The sequence below is a fragment of the Globicephala melas genome, chromosome 13, assembly GCF_963455315.2.
Source record: "Globicephala melas chromosome 13, mGloMel1.2, whole genome shotgun sequence".
In the NCBI taxonomy this organism is placed as follows: Eukaryota; Metazoa; Chordata; class Mammalia; order Artiodactyla; family Delphinidae; genus Globicephala; species Globicephala melas.
The window spans coordinates 58,006,223-58,025,574 of NC_083326.1; the positions used below are offsets into that span (position 1 = coordinate 58,006,223).

Here is a 19,352-nt window from a genome sequence, read left to right on the forward strand (position 1 = left end):
AGGAACATGTGCCAACTGAGTGTTCATTGTTAACAGAAAACCTTAGCTCTCCTGGAGAACCCACACAGTGACATTTCTCATATTGCTCATTGACCTACTCTTGCACTCTTACATGACAATCTGGGTTTCTTTTCTCTTCTTTGGTTGCCTGAACCTTATTCCTTTATAAATAAGCTTTTTGTGTTTGCCCTCTCTACAACTTTTTTGAATTTTGAATTTATTGCTGGAATTCTGAACTTTCACAAGAATCAGCCCCTTATTTCATTCATCTTGGTGACTGCTCAGTGAGTTCTTTCTGAGAACTGATTTCTTTCTTCAGTTTCTGGACATTGTCTTCTATTATGTCTTAAGTTATTTTTTTCTCTGCATTTTCTATGTTCCCCCCTTCTAGAACACATATTAGATGGTTCCTGCTTTGCTTGAATTGAATTTCAGTATCTCCTAAATTTTCTCTCCTGTTAGTCTGTTTGCTCTGATTTCTTCATCTTTATCTTCCAGATTAGTAATTTTTTTCTTGGTCATGATTCTGTTTTTTTTTTTTTTTTTTAAGCTTGTCTTACTCCTTGTACATTTCAGCAAACATATTCTTATTTCCCAAGAACAACTTTTTTCTTTCTGATTTACCCATTATGGTAGCTGTAGGTTCTTGATTCATAGCAGCAATAGCCCCTTGAAGATAAGAATTATATTATTTGTAAGGAATGAGATTATTTCTGTCTTTTTTATTGATATATATATATTTTTTAAAGTGCATGCATTTTAGGTATATAATTCAGTTTGAAGAAGTGTTTTCACTCATATAACTACAGTCAGTCAAAATAGAAAACATTTCCATCACCAAAGAAATTTCTCTCAGGCCTTTTCCAGTCAGTTGTCCTCCTTTTCCTGCAGCGGCAAACCCTATTGAGATTAATATGCACTCTTGTGTCTGGCTTCTTTCACTCAGAATAATTTTTAGATTTATCCATTTGTTGCGTGTATTAGAAATTTAGTCCTTTTATTACTAACAATAATCCATTGTGTAAATATACTATTATTGGTGTAGCTATTCACCTGATGATGGACATGTGGACTGTTTCCAGTTTTGCGCTATTATGAATAATGCCGCCAATACATTCATTTAGTATAAAGGATGTATATTCTCATTTCTCTTCCGTAAAGATGCAACATAATTCAGATTGTTGGCAAACAAGCCACCCTCAGCCCCATCACCCATAACCCTTAAACTCAGCTAGGAATAATTCAATAAATCAAAAATAACTAAATTCTATCCTTTAAAGAAAGCATCTACAGGCAGAAACAACAACAACAGAAACTAATTTTTTAAACTTATATCCTAAGTGGAGGATGTTGTCAACTAAAGCTTGGTCCTTGTGGGTGAGCTCATATGGAAAAATAACAGATTACCATGTAAATTGTTTTTCATTATTTTCAGTATCAACTAAGAAACAAAAATTTAGTTTTTCCCAGTTATTTTCCAAACGTAAACATCTTGTGTGGAGAACATGCTAGCTTTTGGAATGCATAGCAGTAAGTGATACAAGCAGTGGAGTCCTGCCCATGTGCAAGCACCATCTGATTAGGGAAGTGCACATCTCCTGTCGGGTGACAGCAAGTGTCCCCAAGCTTACAGTGCAGGGAGAGCTTCTCACCAAGACTATGGATCCTGAATGTTTTTTCAAGTCCAGCTCCGCAGTCCCTCCACTGTACCCCTGTCTATCAGAATCCTGTCACAGCAAGAGGGTGGGATGACCCACCAAAGCCTCCATCAGGGCTGAAAGTGTTCAACAAGGCAGAAGACACCAGCACATTTTCAGGTGGAACTACCATCCCTGGGCCCCTAAAGTCTGCAATCATAATGCAAGTCTTTATTAATTTTGATTGATTACTGGATTTCCTACTCTTTGTACATTCTGTTATTTTTCTCTTCCCTCTCTAAAAAATTTTCTTTTATGCTGTTTTCAAGTAGAGGTTTTTATTTTACCAAATCAATTCTATTAGCTTTTCTTCTAGAAATTTCTATCAGCTATGGAATTCTTTGCTGGTTTCCATTGCTGTTAACAATCTGTTTCTTTAAAATATATATATATATATATATATATATATATATGTTTTCTGCCATTTTTAGTGATTTGGGGTGAGGGGAGTTAGGTGATTGTCAGCTTGCCATCTTGACTTAAATTTCTTGAGCTAGATCTTTTGTTCTATTTGTTCCTTTAAAGAAAAAAGAGTCCTATGGTTTTTTTTGCGGTACGCGGGCCTCTCACTGTTGTGGCCTCTCCCGTTGCGGAGCACAGGCTCCAGACGCGCAGGCTCAGCGGCCATGGTTCACGGGCCCAGCCGCTCTGCGGCATGTGGGATCTTCCTGGACTGGGGCATGAACCCGTGTCCCCTGCATCGGCAGGCGGACTCTCAACCATTGCGCCACCAGGGAAGCCCAAGAGTCCTATGTTTATTTTATAAAGTAACACATACCATCTATAGAAAATTTAGAAAATGTGGTCAAGAAAGATGAGTGACAGTTTTTTAAAAAACAAAATATCGTATGTTTTTATAAGTATCGAATATATTCGATTTTGCCATAAGTTTCCTTCAGTAAAGAAAAGAATATTCATTTCTTAAATTTCAGTAATGCCCTTGTACACTAAAGCAAAAATCTACTTCAAGCTTTATAAATGAAAAAACAATTTGGTACTATTGCTATTGAATTCTAATCACTGTGAAAGATAGTCCTAGGGTCTGTTTAAAATAAATAAGATTAGACAAGTTTGTGTTTGGCTGCATGTAATAGGAAAGTCGGAGTTGCTTTGCTCCACGTGGAGATGCTTAAGAGGGGATGGTCCAAGTGTGACAGGGCAGCCATGTGATGCCCCTTAGCACAGACCCAGCCATCTCTGCCATCCATCATCCTCATTGGAGCAAGATGCCTGGCAACTCCAGGCTGTCACCTAGAGTGCTGTCATGAGCATGTAGCAGCTGACCCTACTCTTTTTGGTCAGGAAAGCCTTAACTTTTCTGGAGGCACTCTTCTTAATATTACACTTACACCTCATTGACCACACTTGTCACATGATCACTTTTAGCTGCAAAGAAGCCTGGAAATCAAGTTCTCTGGTTTCACACCTCACTCCCTGGAACAAAACCAAGATATTGTTAAGGAAAATGGAATTTGTGGCAGACAAGAGCAGTGTCTGCCACAGGGCCAGGGTCTGTCAGAGGGCCAGGCATTTAGCTGGTTCGCAGTGATGAGCCCTGAAGGGCTGGTGCAATTGCCCATGCCCTGGCAGTCATAACTCTGTGTATTGCCACACATATCTAAATACGTACGCATAGTGGAATACACAAACATGTTAGAAAGTATTTGCCTGAATAAGAATGGTGCTTTCATTTCTCCATTTAGCCAGATGATGCATCTTTCAACATTACTACCCTGTCAGATGGGTCCCAAGATGAAGAAGGGAGTTTTGCAGTTCCCAGGAGTGGCTCCATGGTAAGTCATCACATGCTCAGATGATTGCATGTCAGGGCAAAATTGCAAATTCAAGGCAAGAAGAAGAATTTTTTTCAAACAGATGAGAAAAACTTGAACTAACACTGTGAGGAAACCACAGCTGCCAATAGACCCATCAACCTTATAACAATTAGGAAGAAAGAGACTCAAAACTGAGGAATGAATAGATCAGTTTGAAAGAGGACTCCATAAATTAATACTGATGCAGTGTTCTTTAGGAGCATCAAGCATGGAGCGATTTGTTAACTTTTGTCCCCTTGTCTGAGTTCATACAGATGATCTGTCCTAACTCTGCCATCTTAACTCAGAAGTCCTTTTACCTGCAGGATAAATTAAAATTTCCTCCTCCTGATATTGAAGGCTCCCCACTGTTGCCTTTGTATCCAGCGTTGGATCTCAGGACTCATCCAAACAAACCCTCCACTTACGACAGATTCACTCACGTGGCCTTGAGTAGTAGAACTTGTACTTTTCTTTGTCTCAAACTCTCGTCATTCCTCCCCCCGCCCCACCTCCACTGGGAACCCCCAGTTGGTGTTTCTGTGCAGGAGCCCTGGCAGGATGTGGCATAATGGACCAGAAGTGAGAGACCCTGTTAGATAGGGTAGTGGTTCTCCACTGGCAAGTTGATGGAAGGCAAAAGAGCATGACAAGATGGGCAGATGGAGGGGGCACATTCAGCGTCCTCCTGGGCAGTAGTTTCTTGTCTGTTGTCGAGTTTGATATACCGGGTAGTTGATATGCACAACGCACTCCCAGGGCACCCCCATTGTTCAGGGAGATAATGCTGTTAGCCCCATGTGAATGAGTTTTTCTGTTGTGTTTTTAGATTTTTGGTTATGAGGTTGTTTTGTTTTGTTTCATAGTGATCATTTAAGAAGCATAAAGTAATGTGAGTGATTTTTATCAGTAGCACTCACTACAGGTTATAGCACCGATAGGCTAAGGGTTACCCACAGTTTCTGACCTACTGGCTTTAAATTCAGCTGTTACTTTCCCATTTAAGACCATGCATTGGAATGCAAATAAGTGAGAATATCTCTACTTCAGAGATAATCTCCAGTTCACCCCACTTAGCGATGAAAACAAAGTAAGTCATTTGCAAACTGGTAACTCCTAGAAATGAGGAGTTTCCTACAGTAGACCTTACATGGTGTGCTGTCCACCCCCACCCCACCCCGTGACCGAGGATTCCTCTTCTAAGTAAGGCCTTGCCCAGGATATTTCATTTTCAGTCTCAGCTGGAGATACCCATGTGCCCAAGACTCAGCCCCAAGTCTTAGCCTCACCTCTACTTGTCTTCTCTGACACCTGTTGATTTTATCTTGTACACAGTTCTAGAATATGTCTACTCCCCTCTTTTCCTACAACTACTTCCTTAGTACAGAAACTCATCATCTTTCTGTGTTACTGAAGCAGCCGCCTAAGTGATCTCCCGGACTTTAGCTTATACCCTCCATCTCATCCTCGCCGTGGCTGCAAGTCATCGGTCTAAAATGCAAGTCTTGCTCCATGCCTGCAGCAGTTCTCCCCACTTTCTAGTTAGTGTTAGTGTTAGGTAGTTAGAAAGCTTCTGTCTCTGACCTCTCGTCTGTCCACTAGCTGACTTCACCTGTTCTATAAGCCAACAAGAAAGTACTGTGTGTAGTTCTGTGCACACACCAAGCAGAACTTGAAGCATGGTGTTTGCACCGTTGAGTTGCTAAAGAAGAGGAGGTTGGGTAGGCCTGTTTTCTAGGCTTTTCCATGGCAGCTCTGTGACCACAATGCTTGTGACGTTTTTCTATTTCTTCATTCTTTGCTGATTCATTGATTTATTCATTCACCAAATCTTTATTGAACACGTGTTGTCTACAGATAGGACCCTTGAAAGTTTGACAGTGTAAGAGAAAGAAAATGATCTTGCATGGCAGTTATAGATAGAGCTTCCTGGGGTAAGTTAGTCACTCAGATTTCGTTTTTGTTTTCATTTTGTTTTTCTGAAAACTGATTGAATGTCAATAATGACATAAGTAAAAGTTTCAGCAGTAATGACACTCAAAAAAATTTCATTGGAACCTGTCTCTAGTGTGACTTACTTTGGATTGTTTGTTACTCATAATATCTTTACTTTGAAATGTTAAACAAATTGGTTAGTTGCTAAAGTAGCCCACAGATGCCAACTTCACTCTTTCTGCATCTGTACTGAAAATCATTCTAGAACTTCTCACCGTGACATAAACACATTTTTGACTTCCCTGCTTCTTGATTATAAGGAGCCATGGGCACCCCGGTTTGGTTCCCCAGTTTCTTCTACATGGTGGGATTTCCAGTGATTCAGTGCAGTGGAGGCAAGGGCTTCAGGGGTCCTGGCCATGATGCCTATAAGGCCTGTCAGGGAAAATCTCACTGACTGTTTACTGTTATCTCCAAGACTCCAGAGGCTCTTGACAACTTTCACTATTGGCATTTATGTTGTGGAATGGGATAAAGTAGGTAACCTAACTTTATCTTTTCCAAGGGGATAACCTTGGCTTGACCAACATCTTGTTTTTTCATTCTTTCATCTTTTTTACTTGTTTGATTTGCACCTTTATGATAAGTGAATTCTCTGCGTATACAGGATCTATCCTAATTACTGTGACTCTATGTTTTGTTTATTTAAATTTGTTACAAGTTTGCCATCATTGTTTAGAATCAAAATTTTCTTTCCTCTTCTCAGAAGTTTTTTTCTTTCAGATGAACTTACATTGAGGCTATCACTACCCATTAAATAAAAATCTTGTTAGTACTCCACTAAGAATTTCATTGAATTTAAAGATTGTTGGAGAGAATTCACATCTTAAAATATTGAATCTTCCCACTGAGAAAAAATTGTGTCTTTCCATTCATTTGTATCTTCTATCCTTCAGTAAAATTTCATGATTTCCTCTCATATTTTTTCCTACACATTTTTTCATTTGTTAGTTACTAGGAACTTAATGGCTTTCATTGGTATTTTAAATGATAGGGGTTTTTCATGGTATCTTCTTGTCTGTTTTTGTGGATATACAAGGAAAGTATTTTTGTTACTCACAAAAGTCTCTCTTATAGTTTCCTTTCTGAAAATTCTTTTTTATTTCTTAGAATTTTTCATTTGATTTTATAATTTGTGCAGACATCGTCTGAAATACTGAAAGTTTTATTTGCCCAATCTTTAAAATACAGTTAGCCCTCTTTATTTTTAGGTTCTGCATTCTAGGATTCAACCAACTGCAGGTTGAAAATATTCAGAAAAAAAAAAATCCCAGAAAGTTCCAAAAAGCAAAACTTGAATTTGCTGTGCACCAGCACCTATTTACATAGCATTTACATTGTATTAGGTGTTATAAGTGATCTAGAAATGATTTAAAGTATATGGAAGGATATGCATAGGTTATATGCAAACGCCACAACGTTTTGTATAAGGGACTTGAGCATTTGAGGATTTTGGTGTCCTTGGGGGTCCTGGAACCAATCCCCCATAAATACCAAGGGACGATTGTAGTTATTCATCTTATTTACTTTTCTTATCTTATTGAACCAACCTCAAGCACTTATAACATTGAATAATAATTATGGAGATCTTTTGATACATTTTTGATTTTCTCATGAATTCTTCTAAGTTTCACTATTAAGAATATTTGTTCTGGGTTTCTGAGCCTTGTAGTTACTTTTATCAGGAGTAGAGATTGAGTTATATCAAATGATTGTATCATCTATTAAAATGAATGTATTGTTTTTCTTCTTTAAAAGGCAATTACTTTAGGAAATTACATTGATAGGTTTTTCTAATGTTGAACTATAATTTCATTGCTTAGTTAAACCCTACTTGTGTTATATTATTCTTTTCTTATGCTACTGAATATGATTTGCTACCATTTTAGCATTTTTAACCACTATTCTAGTAAGTGGGGTTAGCCTATGATATATCATTTCTTTTTGTTATTACCAGAGTTATGCTAATCTTGGTACAAACATGTTGAGAACTTTGAATCTTTTTGAGTATTTTGGAGCTATTTATTAAACTTTGGTGTAAACACATATAATCTGTAAAAACTATTATATACAGTTTTATGCCAAGGTCTGGCATCACTGTAGACCTAATGCTTTGATTAATTTTTCAATGGATATGGTTTAGGGATTATATTCCTTTCAATCCCAACTTGTATGAATTTGGTAATGTGTATTTGTTCTAGCAAAACATCAAGTTCATTTAAAATTTCAATATATGTTGGGGGGTGTGTGTGTGTAAACACATATGTACACAAATATATATGTACATACACACATTTGTTTAGGTGCATAATTTTAAAATTTTCTGTGAAGGTAGCTGTTACTCCTTTTTTCTTCCTAAAATTTATGTCTGTCAGAATGTAAATACTTGCCTGTGTTGGCAGTATTTTTTTTTAAAGTCACTACCTTTAATTAATTAAGCCTACTTTTTCTATCATATTAATTTATTTAATCCTTATTAATTTTTTTCATTCATTCTTGGGTATACTTGGATAATTTTTCCTAGTCTCTTGGATTATAAACATTTTTCTTCTTTTTTTTGAAATATATACTCATTTTAATGTCAGATACAAAAATTTCAGAATATCCCTTTTTAGAAGAATTTGCTCGGAACTTATCCATTACATCAGCAACTTTTTTTTTTTCCTGAATTTTATTTTATTTATTTTTTTATACAGCAGGTTCTTATTAGTCATCAATTTTATACACATCAGTGTATACATGTCAATCCCAATCACCCAGTTCATCACACCACCACCCCCAGCCTCCTGCCGCTTTCCCCCCTTGGTGTCCATTTATTTTTAAACTTTATTATTTGTGTTTAAGGTTAAGAAGTAATCTGAATAATACTTCGGCTATTCACATGGATTTTTGGAATTTATTACTCTCATTGTCTTTAATATTTAATTTATAATTTCAGATGTCATAGATGGCATCGGAATGCCTTTAAATTCACATTTGGATAGATTTTGTAATTTTTATTTTATTTTTTATTTCAAAATTGGTTACGTATTTGTCAGTGAATGTGGCTTATTTACGTTCATCTCTGGGGAATTTGGCACAGTGGATTCAAGAGGTGGATTTATCAGTTCTGATCTCAGATGCAGAAGAGGAATATGGGGAGCCTTATTGTCTGTAATGACTGAAGCACAGGCAGATTTAGTGTATAGAGTTATAGCACATAGATTGAAACCATGAGAAAAAACCAAGCAACCAGTCAGGAAGGTCAGAAACATCTTTTGAGTCGGTGAGTTTCTCCTGTAAGTAATGAACACGGAAAATATTTGGTATGGTGTTTCTTTAATGAGAAGGAAATATCAGATAGTCGAAGTCTAGTTTTAAGAGAACTCAAGCAGATAGTGCTAACCTTCTAAATGTTGGAATTTAAAATAATAATCCTTCAACCCTTACTCTCCAATCCCAGTGCAGTAGGATTTGGGCAGCAGAGCAAGCGTTGGTAGCTAGGAAGCTTTGCCTCTCCTAAAGCAGCTGAGGCCCCAGTGGGGAACTCTAGTGGTTGGGCATGTAGGGAAATGGTAGGATCCATTATGGACAAGCTAGGGAAGTTTGTTTTAAAGGGGAGTGTCATTTATGTTTGAAATACATTAAAATCACTAGTGAAAATATTTTAAAGATTCTAATATTAATATGTTTAATGAGTAAGTGGATGTTTTAAAATTATGAATACCAAGCACTGAGCCTTTTCATTCAACCTGTTTCAAAACTCATGGTCCCTTTATTGGCAGAGCGATCTTCCTTTTCATTTTCACCAAGTCATCCCCCTGCTTTAACACATGAATGTTCTTTTGTTTGTTCTGTTGTGTTTTAACCGTTATGAGTCTAAGTCTGAGAACCTCTACCTGGCTTTCAAAACCTTCTTGACTAACATATTTCTCATATTTTTCTAATACCTTGTCTCAACTCCTGACAAATCAGGCTCTCCTTGATCCTCTCATGAAGCCAAAATGCTTCAGATTTCCATACCTGAAATTTATGATTCCACGTCTGGCCTGAATGCTTTGCCCTCCTCCCTGCCTTTGTAAGTCCTTTTCATCATTCCTTGAGTTTCAGTGCAAGGTCAGCCGCCTCTTCAGTGAAACCTTTTGGGTGGCACCTCCTTCCTCTCCTTTACTCTCCAGTAAACACTAGTAGTGTAGAAATTAGCTCTTAAGAGTGGATTGTCTTTTAATAATGTTCCATAAATGTTACTCTCTTCTCCTCATTATAAATAACTAAAGAGCAAGGGTAACGATTTAAATTTCTGCTTCCCCCAGGAAAGTCCCAGAATAATTTATATTACAAAAAGTGGGACCTCATTCAATACTATAGACTGGCTGGAGGCCAGTTAAACCAGACAGCAGATGGCACTTCTCCACTTTACGGATTACGAAATTGACATTTAGTCCATTCAAGGATCCCAAGCCATCAGCTTCAAGCCTTACATGAGTGTTTCTCAATTTTCAGGAGTGTTCTCTTCTATAGATGAGTTATTACAAAGTTTAATAAAACATTTCTTTCTAGAAAAACGTAAGGAAACCACTGAAAAGTGTTCCACATCTTTTTAAGGATTTCAGTGTATAGGTAATCTTTAATCTGTAGTGTTAGTTTTTAGAGCCACCAATTACATAATTGAGCATCTGTGTTTTAATAGTTGGCAATATATTCACATTCTGTTTACACAATAAGATATGTTATCTCCTTTGGAGTAAAATAGGAAAGAGAGAACGCAAAGCTCAGCATTTGAGATTCCCTTGTGCAATTTGTAGTACATAATAAAGGATCTTTCATGAAGCAGGTGTTCAGTTCATATTGCTAAATAAATATGAGCGACATCAGGCTCTGGGGGAAAAAGAACAGATTTATGTGTGAAGAGCATAAAAAAGGTTCTTGATGGAATAGCAGATTTTCACCCTCACACATACAGCTGATAACTTCCACGTTAAAATTTATATTGGTAGAAATGGTAGAATTTGTGTGTAAGTTTTTACTAGTACCCATCCAACCTGAGTTAGAGTTCTACAAAGCTCTACAGAGCTCTACAGAGTTAATTACTCAACTTCTGATAACATTGCAGGGGAGTGCAGTGCTTTGGCAGGATTGCAGTGAAGAAAGTAGGAAATTAATTAAGAGAGGACACTGAACTAGAAAACGTACTTAAATTGTTGGTAGTTATTATCACTCTGTATTTCCTAGCAAAGAAGTTAATGTATGAGTATATTAATAGTAGCTAGCCCTCGTGCAGTACTCACTATGTGCCAGATATTGTTCCATGTGATTTATAGTCATTTAAAATTCATAATAACTTGTTGAAATATGTTCTATTATCATCTTCATTTTACAGATCAGGAGATTAAGCAATAGAGAGTCCTGTAACTTGCTTGAAGTCACACGAAGTGGAAGAACCAGGATTAGAATCCAAGCAATCTGGCTCCAGCATCCCTGTTACTAACCATCTAGCTATGTCATGATTTAGAGTTTACGACCAAAATGTGTGACCAGCTGCATCAAGAATAACAAATATAATAATCATCAAACTATGTGACATCAAGCATTGTAATTTTTACGTTAGGAACTGTATGACAACAAACATTTAAGAAGATGTGGTTATTTTGACCTTGACTTAGTTCTCCTTTGAGAAAACTGTGTGAGCTGTACAGGTCTGAACTGAGTGAGAAAAAGGAAATCAGATGCAAGCCCTTCATGGAATCAAGAATTGCTTTTTGTGAAAAGAATTCAAATATACAGCAGAACATAAATCAGGTTGAAACGTAGGGTAGACTGTATTTATGATAAGCTGTTTTGTGTTCGTCTTCCCTTGTTTCACAGTCTATCCTGGAGACTATTCCAGATGTGCCAGCTCATTCCAATGGCTCAGCAGACCCTGGACAGTCGGTGCAGAACGCAGTGAGTGGTGAGTGACACAAACTCCTACTTAACTCAAGCTGTGTCTTTTTGCTTTTGTGCTGGCACTCAATTCAGTGAGAAGTGAATTTCTGAAAGCAAAATGTAAGTGTGTTTTCTCCCCTTTTTGATTCTGTCACCCGGGCCTCTCCTCCCATCACCTCCAAACAGCCCATCTATTATACCAGACGAAACTAATTGAACCACATGGGAAGCAGAATCTTTTCCACCTTTACTCCCATGGCATCATTTAGAAACTACTCACTTAGGCAGTGTCTTTGATTTGGGGCCTCTCTCACAGGTAATCTGGATCTGCTTAACAGTATCAAGCAGACCAGGAAGCAGACCACTTCCAAGAACCTCTAATTATGCTCAAGTAAATGCAGCAGCAGAGCAGCTTGTGATGTACAGAGTAGCAGGGTTAGCTTTTAAATGGGCCTCTTCCACTTGAGCATTGGATACTCTGCATGGACTCAGTATGGAATCTCAAATCCTCCTTGTTAGAAATAGGCCCCTTTAGGCCACACTTTAGTGATTCCTCAAAATTTTCCCTAAGTAATGCACCGTCTTCTCAGATACAGCAGAACCCTATACTTGCAGCATTAGCTTCAAAACTCAAATAAGTTGGGGTGATGAAAATGTTCTAAAATTGATCGATGGTTGTACAACTCTGCAAATATCCTAAAAACCGTTGACTATACACTTCAAATAAGTGAATTCTAGGCATGTGGATTACATTTTAATACAGCTGTTTCCAAAAAAAAAAGAAAAATCAAAGAGAATGGATTTGCTGTAAATTATTCCACATCATTCTATTTGCTGCCATATTGTTATTCAGTTCAACTCATACCACTAAAAGATAAAAGTCTACCTGGAGTAGTCTGGTGATTTGGAGTATCGGCCTGTATAATCAACACTGTCCAAAGAATCTGTCCATAGGTCCTTAAGAAATTAGCATTTTATTTAACAATCTTACTCTGATTTGCATGCAAGCCTCTGTATGATGAGTGAAAATCTTAACTGTGCCCTCATTATTTTCTAAGTTTTTACTGTATCCATTTATTGTGTTTTAATTCAGTATAACTGTTTAGAATTTTAAATTTGTTGATTTACAAATTTCTCTGTTAAACTTTTAATTGAGATTAACTAGGTCTTCTGTCATTTCTATCTTTTGTTCCTTTTGTTCTGTTTGGTTTTCATTTAGTCACTGTCTATAGAAGAGGGTAAAAGAGATGAGCTCTTTTTTTTGTAATCAAATAATTCTTTTCATGACATATGAACAGTTTTGCCAGGCAATGAAACAAGATGGCAAGCCAAACTCTTAGTCAAAAATCAGATTTAGATTTACTCAAATGATTTCACTTGTTTTTGGTAAGGAATCTATTGTCTTAATTTCAGACTTGAGAGAAACATGGATACGGGACAGTACTTGTCACCCATTTAGCTTTGTAATGTGCATCATACAAGGTCAGGTAACGATACAAAATCACAAGAATTAGAATTAATTCACCTGAACAAATCTAGTAGTGAAGGGCAAACTGAATTTGAACAAATCTTAAGAGGCACAGTTCCACAGTTTGGGAAAAACCCAAGAGGAATGAAAGTAGGCAGGAATTTCCTGTGGGGCCTCCACCCTTTCTCCCTCTGCTTTAAGCTTTTGCTTCCCCAATAGCAGCAACGTTGGGTCTGGATGGACTTAATTTTAATATCATGAGAATATATAGAAATATTTCATTTTTGTCTTTCTAATTAATCTTCAATGCTTTTCATGAGACATAAACATCTAAAATTAAAAACATCAGATTAAATAGAAAGTTTGCTTGGATAATGATTATAGAAGTTTGTTCATGTGGAAATCTGATGACACTACATTAATTGCTTAACTGAAATCATTCTGGGTGAGTCTAATGCTTTTCCTGGATGTAAACATTCTAATGTGCTTATGGATTAACTTGTAAACATTTTGTGCTTACTTTACAGTAAATGGTATTGATTGATTAAATGGCATATTAAATATTCCACATCCTCTGTTCTTTAGATGATGAATATCTGGAAAAGGACATTCCACTACAAGCTGAAGAGCTGTCCTTTGAAGAATCTTATTCAGAAATGGTTACAGAGGCTCCAAAAAGAAATAAATTGAAGAAGTCAGATTTTAAGAAAGAAGACTATGTTTTACCTGTAAGTAAAAACCTTTCATGATTATTCCACTAGCTTCCTGTGACTTCTCTGTGGGACAGACTAGGATTTTTAAAAAAATTTCTTTGTGTGTGCACAAGGGCATGGGGAGAGGCCAGGCATCAGTGTTGCATCACACCAGGGACATTATTTGTTGTGCAGTACACAGCCTGCCTGGCTGTACCTGGCAGCCCTGGGTTGAGGAAGAGTTGCTAGGGTATATGCTTGAGTACTGCTTTATAGATGAAATAGGTTTTCCACTTGGCTTGTGTGCTTTCATGCACTTTCTATCCTTACTTTACTTATAGGTTGATGCCAGTTCTAACTGTAACTGTATACCTACTTGTGCATTAGAAGCCACATGTCAGAAAGTCACAGTCATTAACAATAAGAAGTGAGAGCTTATAGGGCAGACACTAAGAACTCATCAAAAATAACTTCAAGAATTTGTAATATTATTATGGGATGGGAAAGTAGAGCGACATACTTCATTAGCCTGAAAGCCTCATTATATATATCCAGGATAATTATATTCTGAAAGCCCAATACAGGAAATATGCTACGCTGATCTATTTGCTACTCATTCAATGCATTTGTGAAGAGTTCAAGATGTGGAGTCCTGAATATTCTGTGCTGATCAGGGCTGGCGGCATGATGAGCAGGGCTCAGGCAGTTTCAGGGCTAGAGGAATGAGTCATCTAGAATCAGGCAGAGGCTTTGCCCCAGGTGGCCTGGACCATTCCTGTGAAGGAGGGGAAGAGGACAGGGCAAGAACTGTAAGACCCACCAGGCGCCTTCTATAGGCCAGACACTGCAGTAGGTATTCTAGTTCTCATCATCCTAGTGATTGCTCCCATTTTACAGTTGAGGAAACTGAGGCCCAAACAAGCTAAGTAACATATCCAAATCTTCACAGCTAATAGGAGGCAGAAACAGAATTTAAACCTACACGTGTCCATCTTCAGAACCCCTCCTGGACCCTACGCAGCCTCTATGTCGGAGGGCACAGTGGCATTCTGGGACAAAAGAGGGAACCCAGCTCTGGGACTCTGGTTGCAGGGGAAGTCCCTCTGAATCTTTGGAGAGAATTGTCCAAGAGAGGATGCTGACCCCCAGTCTCCTCATCATGTCTGTCTCCTCCTGAGTTTGGGCTCACCTGGGGTGCAGGGCAGCCTCCCATGAAGAGCTCTGCATAGGGTATAGCACGTAGTGTCAATAATTGCTCAGTAATGATGGCAGTTCTTGTTGTGTTGCTGTTCTTGTTATGTATTGTTGTCATGTGGGGCCTTGGTCTCAGAAAGAAGGTAAAATAACCAAGTGTTTAATAGCACAAGGTATACCTCAGACCACACCCTATGTTTTGTTGTTTAGCTTTTAAATACTTGGAATTTCAAAGAACAGTTGTTGAATGAATGAATGAATGAATGAATGAATGAATTGGAAGATGCTTTAAAAATCCCAAGGAAGCTCTAGTTTAGGGAACTCCTATGGAGAATGTATACTTACAACTTTGTAATTTAAATAACTATTGTATATTTCTACTTTAGCCATTTTCTTTCAATACCAGGTTTTCTGAGAGCAAAGTATTTGTTATAGATTTTATATATATACTTAAATATAAAATTTATATTTTACTTATTATGTAATTATATATTAACTTGTATAATACTTATATTTTATTATTATTACTTATATGTAATATTTCTGTTATTTATTACAAGAACAATCTCTTGTTTTTTTAAAGGTCTTACTTCTTACAGTCTTCACAATATTTCTGGACTGTTGAAGGGTTTTTTATTGTTCTTTTAGTGTATTTTGTTTCCTAGTGTGGAAATGGAGAATATAACAATATAATTGGCTTCAAAATGATAGTAGAATTATTTGGCACTTTCTGTGCATTTTTCCTTTTTAAGAATATTCTGAATTACCTAAATTTGATTTTTAAGGTAGAATAACTATTGTCTCAGCAAGCAGGCGCAATCAGTTTCAGTTGAGAAATTACCTACATTCTTTACATCACAGTTGTGATGATGACGTTATGGTATACTTCAGATCACTGTTTTGTTTCAATTTAGTGTAGTAGTGATCTGCAGATGTTCTAAAAATCATATTCATAATCTTTCTGTGATGCAGCATGCTCCTCAGAGATTTTTTTTATGAATAGCATGTCTTGCTGTACAGATTTAGAATGTCCAGGTGGCATTTGAATGAAGGTATAATAATTTTCCTTTGCCATAAAAAATAAATATCCTCAATATGTATTTTAGAAATTTATTGTTCAGAAAACCAGATTTGGCCTAACTGAAGCAGGAGATCTGTCTGCTGACGACATGAAGAAAATCCGCCATCTCTCTCTGATTGAATTGACGGCCTTTTTTGATGCCTTTCGTATTCAACTAAAAAGAAACAAAACGGAGAAAGTAAAAGGACGAGGTATTAAGACTTATTCTGAAAACAAAACAAAACAAAAAGACTTTTTCTGGCTTTAACACTTTGATACATGGGAATAAGACGGTGCTTTTCTGATTCTTTTTTCTTTCTCGCCTATTTTATAATGAAGACAGTGGGATTTTTGGAGTTCCTCTTACAGTCCTGCTGGAAAATGACCGAAGGAAAGATGCTGGAGTGAAAGTTCCCCTTGTGTTACAAAAAGTGAGTTCAATATAAATAAAGGGGGAGTTAATAGAGCCCTGTGCTTGCAATGTGCTATTTGTAAACCCACTAATGAATTTTCCTCTAGATTTAAAGACACTAAAGCCCTATTAGGACTTGGGCCTTGGTGATTTCCAGGTTTCCTCCATACATCCACATGACATCCACAAACACTTGGGCATGTCTGCCTTGGTGAGAACTTCTGGAGCCTGTTTCATTGTCTGATCATAAAGCATCAGGTGATGAGTGCAGATGCTCTGTCACATGGCTTCCTTCAGTTATATTTCTTTGAATATTTAAAAAATGTTATTTGTGTGTATGTTTGTGTTTGTGTGTGTGTGTGTATTTGATTATTCTGTCCTGTATAAGAGATGACTAGCAGTCCATTTACTAATCATACAAGTATTTGCTGAGGTATATCACAGGTCGGGTGTTTTTAAATGTGTATGTATAATTGTTTAGAATTTTCCAGACAAAGCTAAATAAAGTCTAAAAATCAGCTTATTCTGGTGGTGGTTGAGGCATGACTGAGAAGGTATGATCCATTTAGACAAAGAAGAATTTTGGTTTGGGAGGTTTTGAAACTGATATTACCTGAACTATCATATGTGGTTGTCTCTGTGACCATCACTGGTTAATGGCTCATTTGCTTTTGTGTCACGTTTTTTTATAGCCAACAATTTACACTGGTTTAATTATGCATTTATTCAACAGTGACATCCGGTGGCACAAGTAAAATTCCAAGCCCTAAACACAAATCTTGTTGAATTTTCAATTCAGTTTTTAAATGATATGTGAAAATACTGAGTGAGGAAACATACTTACTTTATTCACAATAACAATTCTATGTCTCTTTACTATCTTCCTTAATTTTGCTACCAATACCTCAAATTGAGCTGCTCCTCAAATCAGGTGATTGATTGGCTGCCAATAGGAGCAGGGAGGATGGCAACCAGGGGGCCAGAGGATGCGGGCGACACCCAGTGTGCGTGTCTGTAGGGCACCTCCCCTGCACCCGGCCGTCTGTACTTGTCATGTCTGGACAGCACCGAGCAGCCCCAGGAGGTCGGTGTTATCATCTCCCTTCTACTGGTGAGGCAACGGAGGCATCGTAGGGTGAGGTAACTTGCCCAAGAACACATAAGAGGTAGATGCAAAAAGGAACACAGTATGTATATCCAAGGCCAAGTCCATGGTGACTCTAAGATTTCCTTTCGTTCCTTGAATTAGAACCAGAATAATGCCCTTTGTCCTCTAGTGAAAGGACAGAGTCTGAAGAAAATGCATAAAAATCTAAGACTGAGAAGATTCAACACAAGAATTTATATTGTTAAGTAGGTGCAAAATCCTAGCACATGGAAGGTGCACAGTAAATGCTAGTTAAAACTAAATCTGGGTTTATCTCGTATTAGCATCTCAGTAGGTGCTAGCTCTAGTTACGCTCCTCATTTAAGACAGCTTGAGGCATTGCTCTTCTCCTCCTGTGGGAGAGTCTTTTCTTATGAACGTGTTTCTTCTTCCTAAATATCTACTTCTCTTCATACCTACAGGAGATACCTTAGCTCCAGGCACCATCATTTCATGAAGGGAAAATGGCAGAGACTCTGGATCCTGCTCTTGCTGTGTGAACGTGGGCAGATCCTTTCTCCTTTCCATGCCTCAGTCTCCTCAGCAGTAGAATGGGGATTCCACTAGTACCCGCCTCATAGGATTATTGTGAGGGTTAAGTAAGTTAATGTACGTAAAGTGCTGAGAATATTATCTGACACACAGTAAGTGCACAATCAGTGTTAGTGTTTATTATTATTTAATAATAAACCATCATCATTACCATGAGAGCTCATGAGACCTATAAGCCTTTACAGTATGTAATCCCTTGGTCAGATTTCGAGAATCCCTATAGTTTCTTAGCCAGAATAGTGCAACTAATGATAGTAAATTTAGGATCTTTTCTTATTGGTCAATCTGCAGAAAGAGATACAGTAATCAGATCTTAAAATAGTTAAGTGGCAGTGTAGTTTCTTGGTTAAGAGCACAAGCTTGAGAGAGTTGGTGCCATTACTTTTGAGGTTGACCCTGGGGAAAGTGGAAAACAGCTCTAAGTCTCCATTTCCTCATTTGCAAATTGGAGGCTAATGTTGACCTCCTGGGAGAGTGTGAACATTTAACTAGGCATTCAAGTACCAGGCATGTATATATGCTTGGTAATGTATCGATTGTTTTCATCATCATTATTATTTCAAATGTTTGTAATCATATGGAGGTATTTACTTTTGTAATGTATCATTGCTTTCCAGTTCTTTCAGAAAGTTGAAGAATCGGGTCTGGAATCTGAAGGGATTTTTCGACTTTCAGGATGTACTGCCAAAGTCAAGGTACCAAACATTTTCTCTCTTCCTCGTTAGAGATCTCAGCTAGCTAGACCCGAGTTCACACAGGCATCAGGTGTGTCTAGTTGTTTGTTGTTTTTTTGATACTACCACTTGGCCCTATAGAGCTTTCCTCAATACCTGTGTTCCATGATCCTGAGTTGTGTATTCCTTCAGACTAAAACAACAACAATAAAAAGCCAACAACAGTGAAAGAACACATCAATTCACTATCAGAAACTGCTGCTTGTCTTTAATTTGGTAAAGTTGAAATGTCCCATCATTGTTTTTTGTGTTAAACACTTTAGCTTCTTTGTGTTCCTCTCAGTCATGGAATTCATTAAGCCAGTATTAGATGATCCCTGATTTCCATTGTCAATTGCTTCAAACTTAGAAACATTCTTTGGCTTTCCTTTTAATGGAAGTCCTTATAAGAATTTGTAGGAATGGCTGTAACCACTAGAACACTCACTCAGCAGTTCTAAAACCCAATTCCATTTAAGGTAATGTTAGTTTCTACATATAAAACCACCCATGCAATGTGAATTCCTTTACATTCCTACTTCTGTATGGTGGGAAACTCTTCAAGTACAGCAAAAAAAAAAAAAAAAAAAGAATTGTTAGAAAAGAAAAGCTTTTCTCATAAATTTCAAGTAAGATATCCCACTTTGTGTGCCGGTGCGCATCCACAATGAAGCGTCCCTCCCTGCCTTGTACATTCCCCTGGT

General features: G+C 37.5%; 1 protein-coding gene across 3 annotated transcripts in view; it reads left to right on the forward strand.

The window, feature by feature from the left end:
* The window catches only part of ARHGAP28 (Rho GTPase activating protein 28), a 149,357-nt gene that overhangs the window by 99,025 nt on the left and 30,980 nt on the right, over positions 1-19,352 (forward strand). For all 3 annotated transcript variants that reach the window (XR_009566486.1, XM_030836650.2, XM_030836651.2), the window contains 6 exons: positions 3,401-3,490; positions 11,351-11,435; positions 13,464-13,606; positions 15,871-16,036; positions 16,164-16,255; positions 18,553-18,630. Coding sequence is in view for 2 of the 3 variants with exons in the window: in XM_030836650.2 (XP_030692510.2) it covers positions 3,401-3,490; positions 11,351-11,435; positions 13,464-13,606; positions 15,871-16,036; positions 16,164-16,255; positions 18,553-18,630 (654 nt within the window). In the remaining variant the exon portion in view is untranslated. The remainder of the gene's footprint in view (positions 1-3,400; positions 3,491-11,350; positions 11,436-13,463; positions 13,607-15,870; positions 16,037-16,163; positions 16,256-18,552; positions 18,631-19,352) is intronic.